This window comes from Neopsephotus bourkii, unplaced genomic scaffold, assembly GCF_033783945.1.
Source record: "Neopsephotus bourkii isolate Nb327-2 ecotype Australia unplaced genomic scaffold, CSIRO-AGI_Nbou_v1 NB_532, whole genome shotgun sequence".
Taxonomy (NCBI): domain Eukaryota; kingdom Metazoa; phylum Chordata; class Aves; order Psittaciformes; family Psittacidae; genus Neopsephotus; species Neopsephotus bourkii.
The window spans coordinates 2,498,973-2,516,696 of NW_026901033.1; the positions used below are offsets into that span (position 1 = coordinate 2,498,973).

General features: G+C 41.0%; 1 protein-coding gene across 6 annotated transcripts in view; it reads left to right on the forward strand.

Moving 5' to 3' along the window:
- PHLDB2 (pleckstrin homology like domain family B member 2) overlaps positions 1-15,114 on the forward strand; it is a 115,424-nt gene extending 100,310 nt beyond the window's left edge. For all 6 annotated transcript variants that reach the window (XM_061350614.1, XM_061350617.1, XM_061350619.1 and 3 more), the window contains 6 exons: positions 5,812-6,019; positions 7,605-7,695; positions 8,068-8,214; positions 10,650-10,869; positions 12,310-12,395; positions 13,166-15,114. In XM_061350614.1, coding sequence (XP_061206598.1) covers positions 5,812-6,019; positions 7,605-7,695; positions 8,068-8,214; positions 10,650-10,869; positions 12,310-12,395; positions 13,166-13,306 — 893 coding nt within the window. In that variant the 3' untranslated portion in view covers positions 13,307-15,114. The remainder of the gene's footprint in view (positions 1-5,811; positions 6,020-7,604; positions 7,696-8,067; positions 8,215-10,649; positions 10,870-12,309; positions 12,396-13,165) is intronic.
- Positions 15,115-17,724: the final 2,610 nt, after the last annotated feature.

Consider the following 17,724-nt stretch of genomic DNA (forward strand, 5'->3'; position numbering starts at 1 on the left):
TCAATATGGACCTCTCTGAATGTACTGCAGTTGGAAGAGCTAGAAAAGTGTAACTGCTTTCTCTTGCTCTGAAGCACCGTGTTTCCAGGCTGGGGAAAGCTCCTTGGTGTTGGTAACACACCACGGAAGGTTTTACAGAGCTCTGTCTGCAGTGCAGAGCAGAACTTGGCAAGGACACAGGTGTCCGAGCTGGATGGTTATACAGTCCAGCCGTACAGAAGGGCTAGAGAAACTGCTTCAGGCCCCTTTCATTCTTACAGGCACAGCCTTAATGGATGTTGTGATACTGATACAAGCACGGAAGGGACCGAGTTCAACTAGGTGTGATTTCTGGTTTCCCCTAGCACCTCATACCTATGCCTATTACATGGAGGAAAAACAAGCTTCAAAGTCATGAGTAAAGAAAGTGCATTTCTGTGGGACAGTTAAATCTAGGAAATGTTTTGAACCTGTTGTATTTAATCATACTGCACATTGAATTGACTATTGTAAATTAAAACCCTGGAATTTTATGTGGCTTCCACTAAAATCAGCTCAACTTGAGTCTGTGTAACTAAGATTAATTTCAGCAGACATCCTTAAATACATCATTGAAAACAAAGCCAAACATCACGTCAGTGATGCTCCTCTATTCTATCACTCTGTGATAAATGGTTATGACATAATAAATACACTGTAATTCTTACAAGAACATCTTTGGGGTAGATAAGTTTTGCCTTTTTGGACTGAGTATTTTGGAGGAGTAAGATTTCCTACCAGATCAGTGGAATTCTGCAAATGTATGGATACTGCTTATGCTGATAAATAATGCTTATTTCTCTTCCCTCTCCAAAAATTAGTTATTCACCTAAAATGGGTGATGAAGAGATAAAAAGTGTTCTCAACTTGTCATGTGTACTAAGCCACTGCTTGCTTTCCTTGTGTTTCTTTTCCCGTGTGACAGGTCTTTCACTCCGTCAGTTTTCTGTGTTCAAGGTAATGTGTTGCAAATACATAGAATCATAGAATAGTTAGGGTTGGAAAGGACCTTAAGATCATCCATTCCAACCCCCTGCCATGGGCAGGGACACCTCACACTAAACCATGCCACCCAAGGCTCTGTCCAACCTGGCCTTGAACACTGCCAGGGATGGAGCATTCACAGCTTCCCTGGGCAACCCATTCCAGTGCCTCACCACCCTGACAGTAAAGAACTTCTTCCTTATATCCAGTCTGAACTTCCCCTGTTTAAGTTTTAACCCGTTACCCCTTGTCCTATCACTACAGTCCCTAATGAAGAGTCCATCCCCAGCATCCCTACAGCCCCCCTTCAGATACTGGATGTGATTGTATTGCAAATACATGATGATTGCAAATACATCATGATGTATTTGACCCCTCTGATGGCAGGGGGGGTTTGGGTTACTGACACCTTGAGCATACAGCTGCAGTAGGTGCACTGGAGCTGGGTATGCTCAGGCACAGAGGAGAGCCAAGGTATCATAAGATAAATGCCAGTTCATCAACCCGGTCTGGAGCGCTGGCTGCCACGCAGCATCCCACAGACTGCTGTGCAAAGAGGACGATGTGCTCCTGAAGTAGTATTAGTAGCTTACTGTGTTGCTATAGGGCTTAAAAGCATTGAGCAAGCTTTTAGGCCAGATGTTCAGATGTGTGTGTATAGATGTGAAAACAAGTCTATTCAGCGATGCCTTGAGGAAGTGGCAGCTCAGCGAGTTTAAAGATGCTGCCTGAGGATTATCACTGAGCTAGTAATGGTCTGAAAGGAGACTTCTCTAAAAGATGCTCTCTACAGTTTTAACTCTTTCAGTCCAAGAAGGTAAACATAAAAGTCTGGGGTGAAAAATTCCAAGTTAAAGTCAGGGATTTAGTAACAGCCACTTGAGTCTGAACATGGATTTCAATCTCATTTTCTTTGTGCAGGAGTAAGTAGTGTCTGTGAATAAACTCGAGGCTGGTTTCAGTAGGAAGTCTTTTCATAGGTGTGTCAGTACTAAATGGTCTTTATTCCAGGATTACCAAAACTGTGATTAGTCAGTCATGTGAGTTCAAGCCTTGCCCTTGGAAGAAACAGTCACTATCAGTAATCATAGCCTGAGTTAAGAGCAGCTTAGGGAATGTTGAAGAGGACACATCTTTGATATAAACCATTAGTGGGAAAAGCTATTTCTTAGCAGGCGTTCCTGAGGTATTTCTGAAGGACTGTGTTTATCAAATCACCTCCTGTGTACATGCCTTTGTAAGCAAACCATGGGCTGTTTGGTACAATCCAGGCCCCTCACTCTGCACAGATTTAAACTTGGCCCTAGGAAGATCATACGGGTGCTGGGTGCCAGAAGCTTGTGCAAGGACAGGCAGAAGCAAGGAGGGAGTGTTACCCAGTTCAGTCCCATTGATTGAGGATGGAATCCAGAAGGGAAGTGGGAATGGTTAGCTGGGAGCTAAGATAATAAGGCCAGACACTAAATTGGGAACAGCTGCTGGGACAGAGAAGTCATGTACCAGCACGATGGTTATTTGTATTCTTTCTAAGCTCTATAGAAAAACAGTATACTGAGGGCAAAGTACATACATACAAATTGTAAGGGTTTTTTAAAGCAGTTTGCTTTTTTGTTTCTTTTTTCCCTTTTTTTTTTTTCTTTCTTTCCCTTTTTCTCTTCTCGAACTCAGGAAAAGCCAGAAAAGGTATGAGAACCTCCCATCATCTGGCTCTATCTCACTGCCATGATTGCATCAGCACTGTCAAGTAGTTCCCAAAATCTAGGAAAACTTTAATAACTGTTAAATAATGATAACGCATCAAAAAGCCTTTTTTTTCCTGCTGTCAAATAACCTGTCACAACACCACTTGTGATTAATGGTAATATCTGCAGAGCTACAGCTTTGTGCAGGCCTAATTTTTCGCTTCTTTGCTCATAGCCATCCAAGTAGAGCAGAAAACGTAGAAGTCTTTGCAGATCTGTGGGTGACAATGACAAGGTAGACAGCCATGGGCTTCCTACTTGGACATGTTTCCATACAAAAGATGTATCTTGACATGGTAATGTCAATCTCTTGAGAAAGAATGGAAATAAAAGAAAATGTACTGTGATTTTTTAAATGAAATACTGATTTGGGGGGTTTATAACGTACTTGACAGTGCCACTTCCAATAGCAGCTTCAACTATAGGTCTCTATAGACCTATATAGGTCAACTATATAGGTCTGAGCCCACCATACTTTTGTGGTAGTGTATCTGTTTTCTGTGATTTTGCAATAACTCTTTTGGAATATATATGCATATATATTCATGATATGGCTTTATGGATGTTTGCAATATTTTGCTCAACGGTATGGCTGTTTGCAGTGTTACTGCTTTACTACAGAGAATGCAAGAAACGTTTCAGCTCTTGTATCAGCTTAGACTTGGCTGACACAAGTCTCGGCTTGTGCGAGGCTTTTAGTGAAGTGATGAATGAGGAGCTTAATACTGTTAGGTGCATGTTCTGTGAATAGGCACCTGAGCAGTTAAGAACTCCCTATGCAACAGATTGTGCCTATGCAATGTGTCGGTGGGACTGTAACAGAGGCAGGTCAGTTGCAAGGCCTGTCGGTGCCGGTACGCAGCTGATCCTGAGCTTTGAACTGCTTGTTGCTTACAGCATGATGGGAAGATGAGAACAAGTTATGCTTTGGTTTTGTGAATGCATCTTGTTTTGGAGCCTCACGACTGTGTTTTTCTGGCAGTGGTTAGTTATGCTTGCGTGATTACATCGATTTAACTGATGTTTTACTTAAAAATGGGTCCTTTATGTAAGGCTGACTTTCCTTTAGGAGAGTGTTTGTAAAACTGTTATGCTTCTCTGTGCCTTTTAGATGGGTTTATTTTTCAGTGAAATACAAGATATGAGATTCAGATTTGAATAGGAAAGGTTTTGCAAAGGGCTCAACAGCAAAACATGAATTTGAATGAAGTTCTTTCAGTCATTTATTGTTTTCCCTTTCTCTTTCCATAATGAATAATTGATAACCATTTCACAGGAGCAATTAGTCATTCCAAAGGTTCCAGTATGAAAGGTAATTGCTTTTCTGCAATAACAGCAGCATTTGCTGTAATAATGGGGGGCAAAACCCAAACTGCACATGTGAATCAGTAACACCTGTGTTGCGTGAGGCTATTATCTGCGACTGCTGAGCTGTATTTGTGTCCCTTTTGTCTCTTTGACTAATCGGTGCAATTGAAATTTAATGTGCTTCCAAATGGCAAGTAAAGTCCTATTAGTTCCTTAGAAATCTTTGTATGGTAGGGAGGAAAGCAAGGAGCAAAGAGGAAACTATCTGCCTTGGAAAAGCTTGCAGGGCATGATTTCCATAACAATATGCCTTAATTATTCAGCTTCAGTCATGCTTTTCGGGTACCTTTAGGAGAATATTATAGCCTTTCCAAGGTATAACTGCAGTTGTTGGCTCCCTGAATTGGTACACTCCCCACTCCAGCATGGCAAAATATACCGAACAGTAACCTTGTATATGCAGATAGAGAGGGGGAGTAAGGCAGGAAAATGTTCCTGTTTTAAGCACGTTTTAACATCGGTGTCTTACCAGTGCCTAGTAAAAGTTTTTATCTGGGTTCTGTTGCATTTTTCCATTTGTCTGCATTTTTTCTGTATCATAAATATGTGAAATGTCACTGGCTGTCCTCCTGTATGAATGGGAGGTTTTCACGCTGTTTTAACAGGCCTTCCTAACCTCCAACTCTGCCACCAGCTCAGATTTTGGGTCAGGAATATGCAGAGTATTTTAACCCTGACTGAGTATCAGAACTGTGAGGAAGTCTCACTGCTTGCATCCACTGAAGGAAAAGATGAGCAGCACAGTTGCATCTGTAATCAGATGACACAGACCTCAAAAGGGCACTGTAAACTAGCTTCAGCTGTTCATTATACTTCCCTCTGCATCTGGCAAGCTCAACAACCTCTCTGCAAGTCAGTATAAATGCTGCTGCATTATTTAGGAAGAGCAATGGGGACATGAGATAGAAATAAAACTGAATAAATAGTTTTGAAAGGAGACGTAGCCAAAGCTCCCTGTGTTCAAGGAGGATGGCTTTTCAGAAGGGGTGACTTTGTGGGAAAATAACAGCACAAAGAACTTAAATGTTGCATAAACCTTTTTCTTTACATACGTTGAGCTGTAGGGATCTGCTTCAATCACATACGGTGAATTGCAGTTGTAAAGCTCCAGTGATGTACCTCTACAGTAGTAACGTCACTACGTCACATATAATAATCGCATCACTATGGTGATGTGACAAGTAGGCTATATTATTTCAGCTGAAACTAAAAGCCCAATTTGCAGCTACCAGAAGGCAAAGTTCCCCAAATAGACAAAAAATAATCCACATTCAGTAAAATCAGTCAAACAAGTACTCAAGATCATTGAATATCAGGATTTTTTTTCCCTCTTTAATCAGTGCCCATTCTTCCAGACCCCTGAATTAAGCTGCATTGCTTTCCAGATTAGGTTTAATTTTCAATTTCACATTAAAATTGCATTCCTACAAATTAGATTTCCATAATGTACATATGAGTGTATATATATATTGAAAAGTCAGCCATACTAATCTGCCTGTATCTGTGCCCATCATAGATAAAACAGTTATTTAAAGGTTTTATATCGGTTATGATTAACAGTAATATTGTCGTCCCCTGGTCACAATGCAGTGAAGACTGAGGCAATGCTCAGGATGCTTGTGCTGCTAACGTGTTACGTTTGTGTCACAACATTTCTATGTAAAATGTTCACACAAAGAATTTCCTCTGCCCTGTGCAGGGTACAACCATCATCGCATCTGTGAAAACCAAAGGCAGAAGTCTCCCGAATTCTACAGCAGGACAGCATCCGAATCAAACGTGTACTTGAACAGTTTCCATTACCCAGACCGCAGTTACAAGGACCACACCTTTGATACATTAAGCTTAGACAGTTCTGACAGCATGGAGACGAGCATATCGGCGTGCTCACCAGATAACATTTCCAGGTAAATCATCTTTCTTTCTGATCCAATGGCCATAGGGTTACAATGGAAACAAGAGAGTATGTACAAGTTGATGCTATGATAACGTGAATGCTGCTGACTGGTTAAGAAAATATACTGTCATTAGACAAGCATCATATTTAGTAGTTGGGTAGCCCTTCATAATCAGGTTTAACTGTCATCTCACATGGTTATTTAAAGATGGAAAATGAAAATACCACATAATGCTGAAGGCCACAGAGAAATCAGTGTCAGTCCTCAATGGAAATGATGAAGCTGTCAATGCTGTTTTCAGAGTGCATGGTACCTGAGCTTCCTTCCCTGGTCACTGCAGGAAAGGAATTCCCTGTGATAGGCAATTGCTGCAAGACATCTGCTGGCGATGAAGAGCACTTGTCCTGCAAGTCCAGCATGTTAACTTACTAGAGCCGTATGCTGAAACACACAGGGCTCCTCTGATGGTCTTTTTTGCCCTTTCTTTTTCCTGGGTGACTAATAATGAAGATATGAAAATGAAAGGTTTATGGCCCTCAGCTGCTTTTCTCATCCTCAGAGGCTGACGGCTCCGACACTGTGCCTCAGATAAGAGAAACATCAATGATCTGTGTTAAAAAAGAAGTCCAGCTGAGTCTCAGAATTGTTTGCAAACAGTTTTCTTCTGACAGTCTGGTTTTAATGCTAGTACTTTCATTTCTGCTCACGGTCCTGCCCCAACCGTTTCAGAAGTGTAAGTGGAGGCTGATAATTAAGTACAACATTGTCACGGCATTAAGAATCCCCTGTGAAACACAAGGATGGCTTTTATGGCTAGCATGTTGTGTTTCATTCAGCATCTGTTTCCTGTAACAGGGTATCAGCCCACTGATTTCCTCTTGTAGTCTTTGTCACTGCAATGTGGACTGCATTAGGACTCAGGGTTTGAGGATTTTTGCTTTAGATACACAGTGGGCAAGCTTCTGATAGCCAGAGACAGTCTGGGAATTAACTCTATCCGTGCAGTGATTTAATATGGCAGTGGTTGAAATCCGCCTCTCTTTAGCTTGCCTCTCTGACCATTCTGGAGGAATACAGCATGTGTCTGAGCCACCTCGGGGCCATCCTGTAAGTGGAATCTCCAGGCCAGGAGAGGGGAGTCCTGACAGCTATTGAATTTCACTGGTGCCATTTGCTCTTCTGCCTGCCTCTGCTCTTCGACATCTTCCAGACAGTGATGGCTGGGAAGAAAAATAAACCCTAAAGCAATCAAAAAACCAGAAAAGGACCCATTATAACAGATCTTTCAGTTTCTCACAAGACAGACTTTGGTGAGGGAAGAAAAAAGAGTCTGTGCTGTGATTTTGTTGATAAAACATAGAAGATAAGCAGTTAGTTTTCCTTAACAAAAATTCCCTTAAGCAGCATGAATTCAGATCAGTCTTGATGGTGTCCAAGAACCTTTTCTAGCCATATCAGACCTTAAAGTGCCTACTGCACTGAACTGAATGAAAACAGTATCAAGTCCATTCTTAAACTGTCTTGTGTTGGATCATATGTCTTTAAATACCAAGTATTCTTTTAAATAACTCAGATTTTGGGGGGTTTTGTGCAGTGCCAGCACTTCAAATGTTGCAAGAATAGAAGAGATGGAGCGACTTCTGAAACAAGCACATGCTGAGAAGACTAGGCTGCTTGAGAGCAGGGTAAGCATAATTTGTGAGCAAAACTAAGAGTGAGCCTGTTAGGTAATATCCTCCTAAATGCAACACTGGACCCTAAACAGTTTACACCTAATAGGCACTTAAAAAATTACCTCTCTCCCCTTAGTTTGGTCTGGTTTCACCCTCATAGTACATCTTTGAGCCCATACGCAATAGCTGCTATCCTAATGGGTGAACTGATAGCAAAATCCCATCAGCAGCTAGGTCAGCACTGGCTGGATAGTCATCCACTCGGCTGGATGTATATTTCTGACTACTTAAGAGGTGAAAAGGTATTTAGTCCTAGGTTAGAAAATACATTACCAACTATAGTTTCACATATAATAGAAGTTCTCTATGTGCCGTGGCATTTAGGAACGGGAGATGGAAGCTAAAAAACGAGCTCTGGAGGAAGAGAAGCGCCGCAGAGAGCAACTGGAGAAAAGACTGGAAGAAGAAACTAGCCAGAGGCAAAAATTAATTGAAAAGGAAGTCAAAATACGTGAGAAACAAAGAGCACAGGTGAGATGCGCTGACATGAAATGCTGAAGTGCAGGAGTTTCCCCTGATACACAGAAGGGACTAAGTGTATTTCTGCAAATGGTAAACAGAACTGCTTTCAGTTGAATAAATTGATTTAGTATTTCTGACGTGTAACTGTGCTGCTTAAAGTATGTTTGGGCTCTTGGAGGCTTAGGTAGATGTATGAGTATTCATTTAAAGTTAAAGAACATAATAGGTATCTATTTAGCATCTTACATCTGAAGTCTGAGTAGTGGTCCCTATAAGGTTTGTTACTCAGTATAGGCAGAGGAGAATTTTTTAGCCTCAACAAGAGAAATTTGTGTTAAGTTTCATAAGTGATTGGTGGTTGTTTTCTTTTAATAAATAAAATAACTTGAATTGTCACTTCCAAATATTGGACTGAAAAAAAACACAGATAAAGAAGCTTTTCCAGTTCCACATCTACTGTAGAAAGGACGTAGGTTTTCTTCTGTTACTTGGACTACACCACATGAGAAACACTATTTAGAACAGTGTCCTACATCTCCTTGCTTCTGGTTAGGACTTAAAGGTATCTTGAGCTTTCTTTAGGCTTACAGGTCTTACCTATTTGTTTATTCCACCACAACTGAGAAGATCTACATGGTATAGCAAATAGACTAGGTAGTCATTTTATCATTAGTATAGTATAGCAAGACAATGTTTCCATCTTAATATATGTATCGGTGTGTGGAAGATTCCATATCATATTTGAATATCTTGTTTTTTATCTGTTCTACCTTTACTACCTTTTGTTTCATGAGTTGCTATATTTTTTTAAGGCAAGTTCCTACATAACTTGCTTTCCTAGATAACAATAAATAGATAAATCAGAACAATAGGACAACGCCAAAGGAACTTTGAGCTATTTCTGGCTAAATATATCCATTCTTTTGGTTTTATATGAAATGGAATTGCCAAATATAAAATGTTCATGTGTACTTTACTTTTTTCTAAGAAATTTTACTGACAGCTCAAGTATGGCGTAACCAACGATGCAACGCTTGTATCTTTATCCCAAATCGGAGCGTGCATGTGTTGTAATAGAATGCCCTATCACTTACTGCTAATTGTCAGTGTTGGCAGAGAGGCTGGAGACTGCACTGGCAGGAAGACAAAATGCATCTGTCAGAAATGACTGGGGTGTTTTGTTAACTTTTTTCTTTCCTTTGTACAGTGAGATCCCCTTTTTTTACTCTTTCCAGCACTTCCCAACACTCAGGAATGTAAACTAGGGGAAGGAGCTCCAGCTTTGTACTTGCCAAAGCTGGTGCCAGCTTTTATCATACAGGGCTGCGGATTTTAGAAGGGTGCTAAGAGTTCTTGCAGACAACAGAGCTCCCATTATGCCAAGAGGTTCTTGAGAATGCAGTGAGGGAAAGCCTTTGATTTGTGAGTCACAGTGGGATTTAAGAGGCTAACTTTAGGCATGGAGCAGAGGCAGATTAGATTCTCCAGGTCACTGACTTTCTCCTGAGTCAAGGGAAAAGAGAGGGAGATGGTCCTTACATGGATCATTCAAAGCACCTAAATTCATCTTCTGTTCTGAATCACCCTGCCATTCAGGAGCCTTGGGAGACTTGTCTTCCATATTTAAAATGAAGGGGAAGTCTGCATGGATGGAAAATGAGCATATTCCCTGAGCTGGCCCAGTTCCCAAATCACTACCTCCTCCTGCTGGCTCTCCCAGCTGATGCTATCCAGGCTTGATGCAGAGCCTTGAACTGCAGTCAAGAATGAGGCACCGCTTCCTGTGCTGCTTCACTGTCTCTTGCAGGGGGGTGCACTTCAGCTCTGTGTGCTGAATTGCTGACTGTGAACTAGATACCCTGTTTAATTCATTCAGAAGAAAACAATTCCACTTTGTTCACAGAAATCTCTGTGAAAACTAGCTAGCAATTGCAATTCACTTGTTATTAACTGTTCTTCTAATAGCATGTTGTTATTTGTCTTATATTTGTATTATACTTTGCATGAAAATACACCTAGCAGTAAAATATTAATGAGATAGATATGTGTAGTGAGAATCTAGCCCAGAGAAATAAAGGGTTGGCTTAACATCATGCAGATGAAGTTCTTGTGCTTCGTCTAATGCAGCAACACACCTTTACATTTAATTAATGTTTTAATTCTAAAGCAAACTTTCTATGCTGTGGGCCCTGTTGTACCAGCTGATCAAGTGATGATTTCAAGAAACTCTTGTGCTCTAATGATTCTACGAAGCTGTTCAACACTTTGTAAAGTTACAAGTGTTAAGGATTTGTCTTTTGAACAAAATTAGGGCTGCAGCAAAAGCTCTTTGTTTTTCTTACATTCATTGTCAGAATCTATGGGCAGTTTGTGGTTATGTCTGTGCAGCAGAAAGAGTAAAGGCTTCTGTTAAAAGTAATAGCATTTTCTTCCCTTTACTGTAGGCCCGTCCCTTGACTCGCTATTTGCCCGTTAGGAAAGAAGACTTTGACCTACGAAGTCACATTGAAACAGCTGGTCACAACATAGAGACCTGTTACCATATCTCCCTCACAGAGAAGACTTGCCGAGGCTTTCTGATTAAGATGGGAGGAAAAATCAAAACCTGGAAAAAACGGTGGTTTGTTTTTGACAGAAACAAGAGAACTTTTACTTATTATGCAGGTAGGTTGCTGCATCGCTACTAGGGTCCATCTGCCCCTCAGCTTGTAAGACTTACATTTCCATTTCACTGGGTGTTTCACATGTATGCTTCAAGCTTGTGCAACTCCTTCCCTATAGTGTTCAATTATAATGCCAAGTAAGGCAGAAATGAGCATAACAGACAAAGGGAGAGCTGTGGGTAGGCAAGAGTTAAAAGCAGATCGTCAGGTCCCCAGTAGACAGAATAATGGCTCCACATGATTTATTCTTAAATATTACATACTTTCCCCAGTGACAGAATGATTTCTTGTACCCCTCATACAAGAACATAATTTATTAGACTTGCCATGAAAATTAAATGGCTCAATGTGCTGAAAAGTCTTTCAGGAAATTAAATACACAGGAGTAGACTTTTTCAATTTTGAGGGTCTAATGAATTTCGGACTGAAATTGATGGTAGGGGTATCCACTGCTCAGTCCATCTTTTTAAAACACATTTGAATTCATTATGTTCATTCATTACATACGCACTGGATATTTCTTTACCAGGTTGTAGTAATAATATGAAGAATGTGACAAACTTGTTCTTAACATCTGGTTTATTGGTTAGCAAGGCCTGTAAGATCCAGTAGTGTTCCCATCTGGTACTGGTATTTGTAGTGGTTCTGTTAATAGTTAACAGTTTCAGTTTTGAGTGCAGAATAGTTGTCATAATGCAATTTCAGTCACCAAAGAAAACGTCTCATAACGCCTAAAGGATTTCAGCCAACAAACATAGTTTCACAAGTCTTCTGTATCAGCTGCACAGAAATGCAGCTGTTTGTGCAAGTGTGGATCTGTCTAGATTTTACATATATATATATATAGTGTTTGAGACCTCACTTGGGAGTATTGTGTGCAGTTCTGATGTCCTCAGCATAAAAAGGACATGGAACTGTTGGAACAAGTCCAGAGGAGGGCGATGAGGATGATCAGGGGCTGGAGCACCTCCTGTATGAAGACAGGCTGGAAAAGCTGGGGCTGTTCAGCCTGGAGAAGAGAAGGCTGCGTGGAGACCTCATAGCAGCCTTCCAGTATCTGAAGGGGGGCTATAGGGATGCTGGGGATGGACTCTTCATTAGGGACTGTAGTGATAGGACAAGGGGTAATGGGTTAAAACTTAAACAAGGGAAGTTCAGATTGGATATAAGGAGGAAGTTCTTAACTGTTAGGGTGGTGAGGCACTGGAATGGGTTACCCAAAGAAGCTGTGAATGCTCCATCCCTGGCAGTGTTCAGGGCCAGGCTGGACAGAGCCTTGGGTGCCATGGTTTAGAGCGAGGTGTCCCTACCCATGGCAGGGGGCTTAGAAGTGGATGATCTTAAGGTCCTTTCCAACCCTAATTATTCTGTGATTCTATTAGGATTTTGCATCTCAAAGTACTGTTCAGTTCTCAAGTCTTTCTCTCTTTTCCTTTTTCAGACAAACATGAAACTAAATTAAAAGGCGTAATATATTTTCAAGCTATTGAAGAAGTCTATTATGATCATCTAAAGAATGCATACAAGGTAAACAGAGTATCATAGAGCAGAACCCAAAGTATGGTAGCTGCTGTAAAGTCAAAGGGGGGAGCTGACATTAGTAGGAAAAAAGACAGATAACAAAACAAATGAAAACCCCAAACCAAGAGTGGAGGAAAAGAAAGATGAAGGTAGATCACTGATTAATGCTGTTACTAGTTTTTTATTGGTAGGGTTGTGATTTCTTTATATATATACTAATGAAAGCAGAGATATGAGTGTCTACCTGCCAGATGGGATTTGCTGAAAGGAATTCCTTAGCCCAGTGGTGAGACCACTGAAATCAGTGGCGTTGGCAAATCAAGGGATGTCTGAATGTGTCTGTCACAGGGAGGGAGTTAACTGGTACTGGTGGTTAACTGGCAGCTCATGGCACCCCCTGCCTCTCACCTGTAATTTAAATGAGCTGTGAACAAGATGAATTTATCATTGGCATTTGGCTTTGTGAAACCCAAGGTGGTTTTGACTGTTGTACAGGGTGGGGTGGGTATTTGGGCATGAAACTAGTTTGGAGCCTCCTGTACTATTCTGTAATAGGCTAGTGGAAATACATTGTAAAAAGTGTTTATGATGGATACAGGCACTTTAAACACATCTCTGCTTCCACTGCTGCAATGCAGGATGCAGTGGTGCAGCATTTTGCATTTCATCTTTCTTCTTAACACTGTCGTAGATTTTCTTGCAAGTCATTACATTTCTGGTACATTAAATGGATTTAATTCCTTTCTTTTGGTATGCTTCTTTCTGTTTTACTTCAGAGTCCCAACCCATTGCTCACTTTCAGTGTTAAGACGCATGACCGGATATACTATATGGTCGCTCCTTCACCAGAAGCCATGAGAATATGGATGGATGTTATCGTTACAGGCGCAGAAGGCTACACCCACTTCATGTTATAATAAAAGGGGGGCAATAGGGCATACTGCAATAACGTAACATATGAAGTTAGCCATATGTAGTGAAATCTGAAAAGCCAGTGAATACTCTGAAACATCCTCCTTATGATGTGCACCTGAAACCTCAGAATGAGAGGGGTTTACAAATGCATTGAAAGGGGAGGGGAGGTGGGGGAGGTTTACTTCTTTTAGTTGATCTTTATAGGAATGAAAGAGCTAAACTGTTGAGAGAATCGTAGTGCTCCAAAATGGATAATGAGGCAATTTTAATTACAGCATCTTGATTGAATGACAATTTCCTACAAATTGCCTTACACGGAGAACATCTTTGTAAGGTCACACTAAACCATTTACAAACGCTCTCGTCAGGATGCAACAATTCTAGAAATGGAACAAAAAGTTGTAACAAGCATATATTTTAATATGCACCATTTGATGTTTATAGATGATTAGGTGGCTTAAAAACTTTTAGTCAAGTACTTTATAAAAAGATAAAAAAGCAACCCTAAGGTACATACAGTTCTTGCCTTAGTAGTTAAATATTACAACAGAGCCAAAGAGTTACATGATTCCCTTATCATAATGTTTTCGTAATGTTAGTTGTACCTAACTCTCTGTAAGGGGACAGTGCCAAAACTCTTCATGACTTTTAATGTCATTAAATTGCTATGATATTCTGGGTGTTCAGACACTCAGTAACACCAACTGTATGTTTAAAGTGTGCATCTATGGAGCTGAACAAAAAAAGAGAAGGGTAGCTTTGTAAAGATGCATTTTTCCACATGGATATGAAATGGAAACACATGTATTAACTTCCTCATAAGGAATTGTTTGGGTTTCTTTAATTGTCCCTGCTGAATAGAATGAGGTGATTCTAGCCCCTACAGCAATTTTACCTAATAAGGTCACAGTGTGGTTCTAACCTTAGTCTGTCTTAGGTGAACGCTCTACCAAAACCTCTCAAACACTGGTTCCCTTGAAGCCAGCATCAAAACCTGTACCTAAATTCTTTGGAGCCAAATTTTTAGCCCCAGACAGTGTTTGTTTATTTTTGGCTTTTTAATGCATATCTGCACTGAATAATGCTGTCAAATAGAATAAACAGAGGCAAGTTTTAAGAGCTGATGTTAAGCAGTGTATGAATTATAAACCCTGAAAAGTTTAAGTGATGGAGATTGAGATGCATAAAACAATGAGAATCCCAAGGGTGCTGTGGTCTCCCATTTTAAAACCCCTTCCAAGTCCTTGAGTAATAGTGCAAAACCATAAATTATTTGAACTAAACTTCAAGCAAGTCTCTTATAATAAGACTTTAAAGGTTCTATTTCAGTAATCAAACTTATGTGCTATGTGGTTTGTGTAACAGAAGAAAGCACATTAGCTTTTCCTTTTTTCCTTGATGAAAACCTAACGGCTGATGATGGAACAAATAAAAGACTGAAAGCAGAAGAGAAGTACGCTGGCAGAATATTTTGTTATACTTTTTAAACCTTGTATCTGTAATGAACGGGTTGAATTTCTTTGTGGCATACACAGGTGATAATGGCTGCTGTAGCACGACGAACATCAGTTTCGCCTTGAATCATGAAGGGACTGTTACTACAAGATAATTGTTATCACCTGTGCAGACCACACCTTGTAATCTAATGATTTAAAACACTATCAGAAATTGCTTTGGTTTATATAATTATTATTTTTCCTGATGTATCTTGATTTTACTCCTAAGTATGGTTATAAAGGTTTTCTAATAATGATTTTTGTATCCTGCATGATGCAATGAAGGCATTTCAATAAACATTTTTAAAAATACACTCGGGTTTAGATATTCACTTGATTCTTCGTCTTGAGGCATTTCTGTCTGTTCTAAAGTTGCATGCAGTTGTGCAACTTTATTGTATTTCTTAGTAGTGTTTAATCTAACCATTCCATGTGTTTCTCCACAAAAGAGCTCTGGAAAATAGTCCTTCAAGTGCCAGTGAAATTAGGACTGTAGTCTGTTTACTGCATACATAATATAATACCTTGAAATGTTTCTAAGAGGGTGATAAAAAATGGATCACCAACCTCGGATATAGGCACATGTTTTGTTCAACAACAAAGCAGAAATTGCTGGAGTTCAAGGTTTTTCCCAGTCTTCCCAGTATTTGGCACAGACATGACTTGAATTGCAGGAACTGCTCACTGTAGAAGCCCATGCAGTTTTATGGTATTTTCTTTTCCCGACTAAGTTTGTTGTCATCAGCTTGGGGCCTACAAGGATGCTGGAGAGGGATTCTTTGTTAAGAGACTGTAGTGACAGGACAAGAGGTTATGGGTTCAAACTTAAACAGGGGAAGTTTAGATTGGGTATAAGGAAGAAATTCTTTCCTGTTAGGGTGGTGAGGCACTGGAATGGGTTGCCCAGGGAAGCTGTGAATGCTCCATCCCTGGCAGTTTTCAAGGCCAGGTTGGACAGAGCCTTGGGTGCCATGGTTTAGTCTGAGGTGTCCCTGCCATGGCAGGGGGGATGGAACTGGATGATCTTAAGGTCCTTTCCAACCCCAACTATTCTATGATTCTATCACAAAGCATGGTGGTGTTTGTAACAATGGCCATCAAGAGAGTGTAAGCAAAGCATGGCATTACGCACCATCTTGATAGCCTTAAGCAAGCCCTCCGAGCTTACCCCCATGGGAGCCAAGTACCCACTTACCCTAAAGTATCTTGGGCAATTGCAAACCACACAGGCTTGTGTCTTAAAACCTTAGCTGCTACATCGCTCAACCTAAAGCTGCTGACAGGGGCTGGCCTTCTAGTCCCAAATCAGGGCTCTTCCCTCAGTGTGCAGGAACCAGTTAACACACAGTCAAGATAACCTGATTATTTCATGTTTGCAAGAGATGGGTGTTAGGTGGTAACTCCACAAAGCCAGCATGCCCTCAGTCTGCCACCTATCCACTTCTATGCATTTCCAACAGTGAAAATCAGTGCTCACTGTTGATGTAACAGTCTGTGCCTGTATCTACAATTACTAGCTCTGCTGTTGCCTGTTTGAAGACTCTCTATTTCACAACACATGTTCCGTAAGGGTCTCTTGTTTTAGGGGGTTTGATTTTTAGTAGTATAATGAAACAAGTTCCTTTAGGAACACAGTTATCTTCCGTTTTGCTAGGTTTTGTCAAAACTGCTTCTGCCTTCCTACTCTTTCTGAAGTTAGATGTTGCTCATCTTCTGATCCAGGTGGTTCATGTAAAAGGTACTGTGCATAAAGACCTTGTTTTGGCTACCATGGCCGTACAAGTTAGGCTGAGCAGAGGTGGGTGGGGAGGCATGAGCTGGTTCAGAGGCCTTGCAGACCAAGGTATGGCCAAGCCCTGATGGCGCTGGAAAGGTGACCAAAGCAGGCACACAAGGGTTTGAGATGTCCTTTCTGGATGTTTTGGAGTACGATGTATTTATGGGCATCAAATTATCTTAGAATCACAGAATGGCTTGGGTTGAAAGGGACATTAAAGTGCACCCAGGTCCAACCCCTAACACGGGCCAGGACACCTTCCCCTAGCGCAGGTTGCTCCAACCTGGCCTTGAGCACTGCCAGGGATGGGGCAGCCACAGCTTCTCTGGGCACCCTGTGCCAGCGCCTCAGCACCTTCATAAACTTCCCTATACCTGATATGAGGATTGACTCCACAACTCGCTAAGAGTTGTAAAGTAGGTATGCTTTATTCAGCGCTGAGGCGCATGGAGATTGCTCCTCCAAAAGCATGCACGCCCCTCTTTGCCACTTAATTAATTTATATTACATATAATGATTACCTAAACATGAGATTGCTTCACGCCTCATACATATGCAAAACCTATTCCCGTCTAGTGTTATTACTAGTTTTCTGCCATTCGTCCCATTGATGCGCTTGTGCAGTGCCTCCTGTGGTGGTCGTTAGGGGTCGTGAGGATGAAGGCCTGGAGTTCCTCTTCATCACCACGAGTAACCTCTTGCTTTCACACAGACTCAGTGGGGTTTCGGCTCCTGTCCAAACCTCAGGTTCGGTACAAGCTGATCTTATGTATCTTAAAGCAGAAACTTGTCAAGTTTGCAAATGTTGTTACTCTGGCTATCTTCTGTTCCTTTTCTTTCTATGGATCCTATTTAAACAAGGATGTCTTCAATGTTAAGTTATGAATCTGATCCATTACAGTTCTGCCTGGCAGCTGTAACTCTTACAATTCTGCTTCACTGTTCTAGCAACTTTGACTCCTACAGTTCTGCTTCACCAAGCACAGAGACTGCTTAAGCAAACGGGCACAATATTAACCCTTTATTTCCTGGTGTCATACCCACCCTGCATCTCCCCTGTTTAGGTTTGAGCTCATTGCCCCTTGTCCTATTGCCGCAGTCCCTGCTGCGCGCCCCTCTCCGGCACAAAGGGAGATGTATGCTTTAT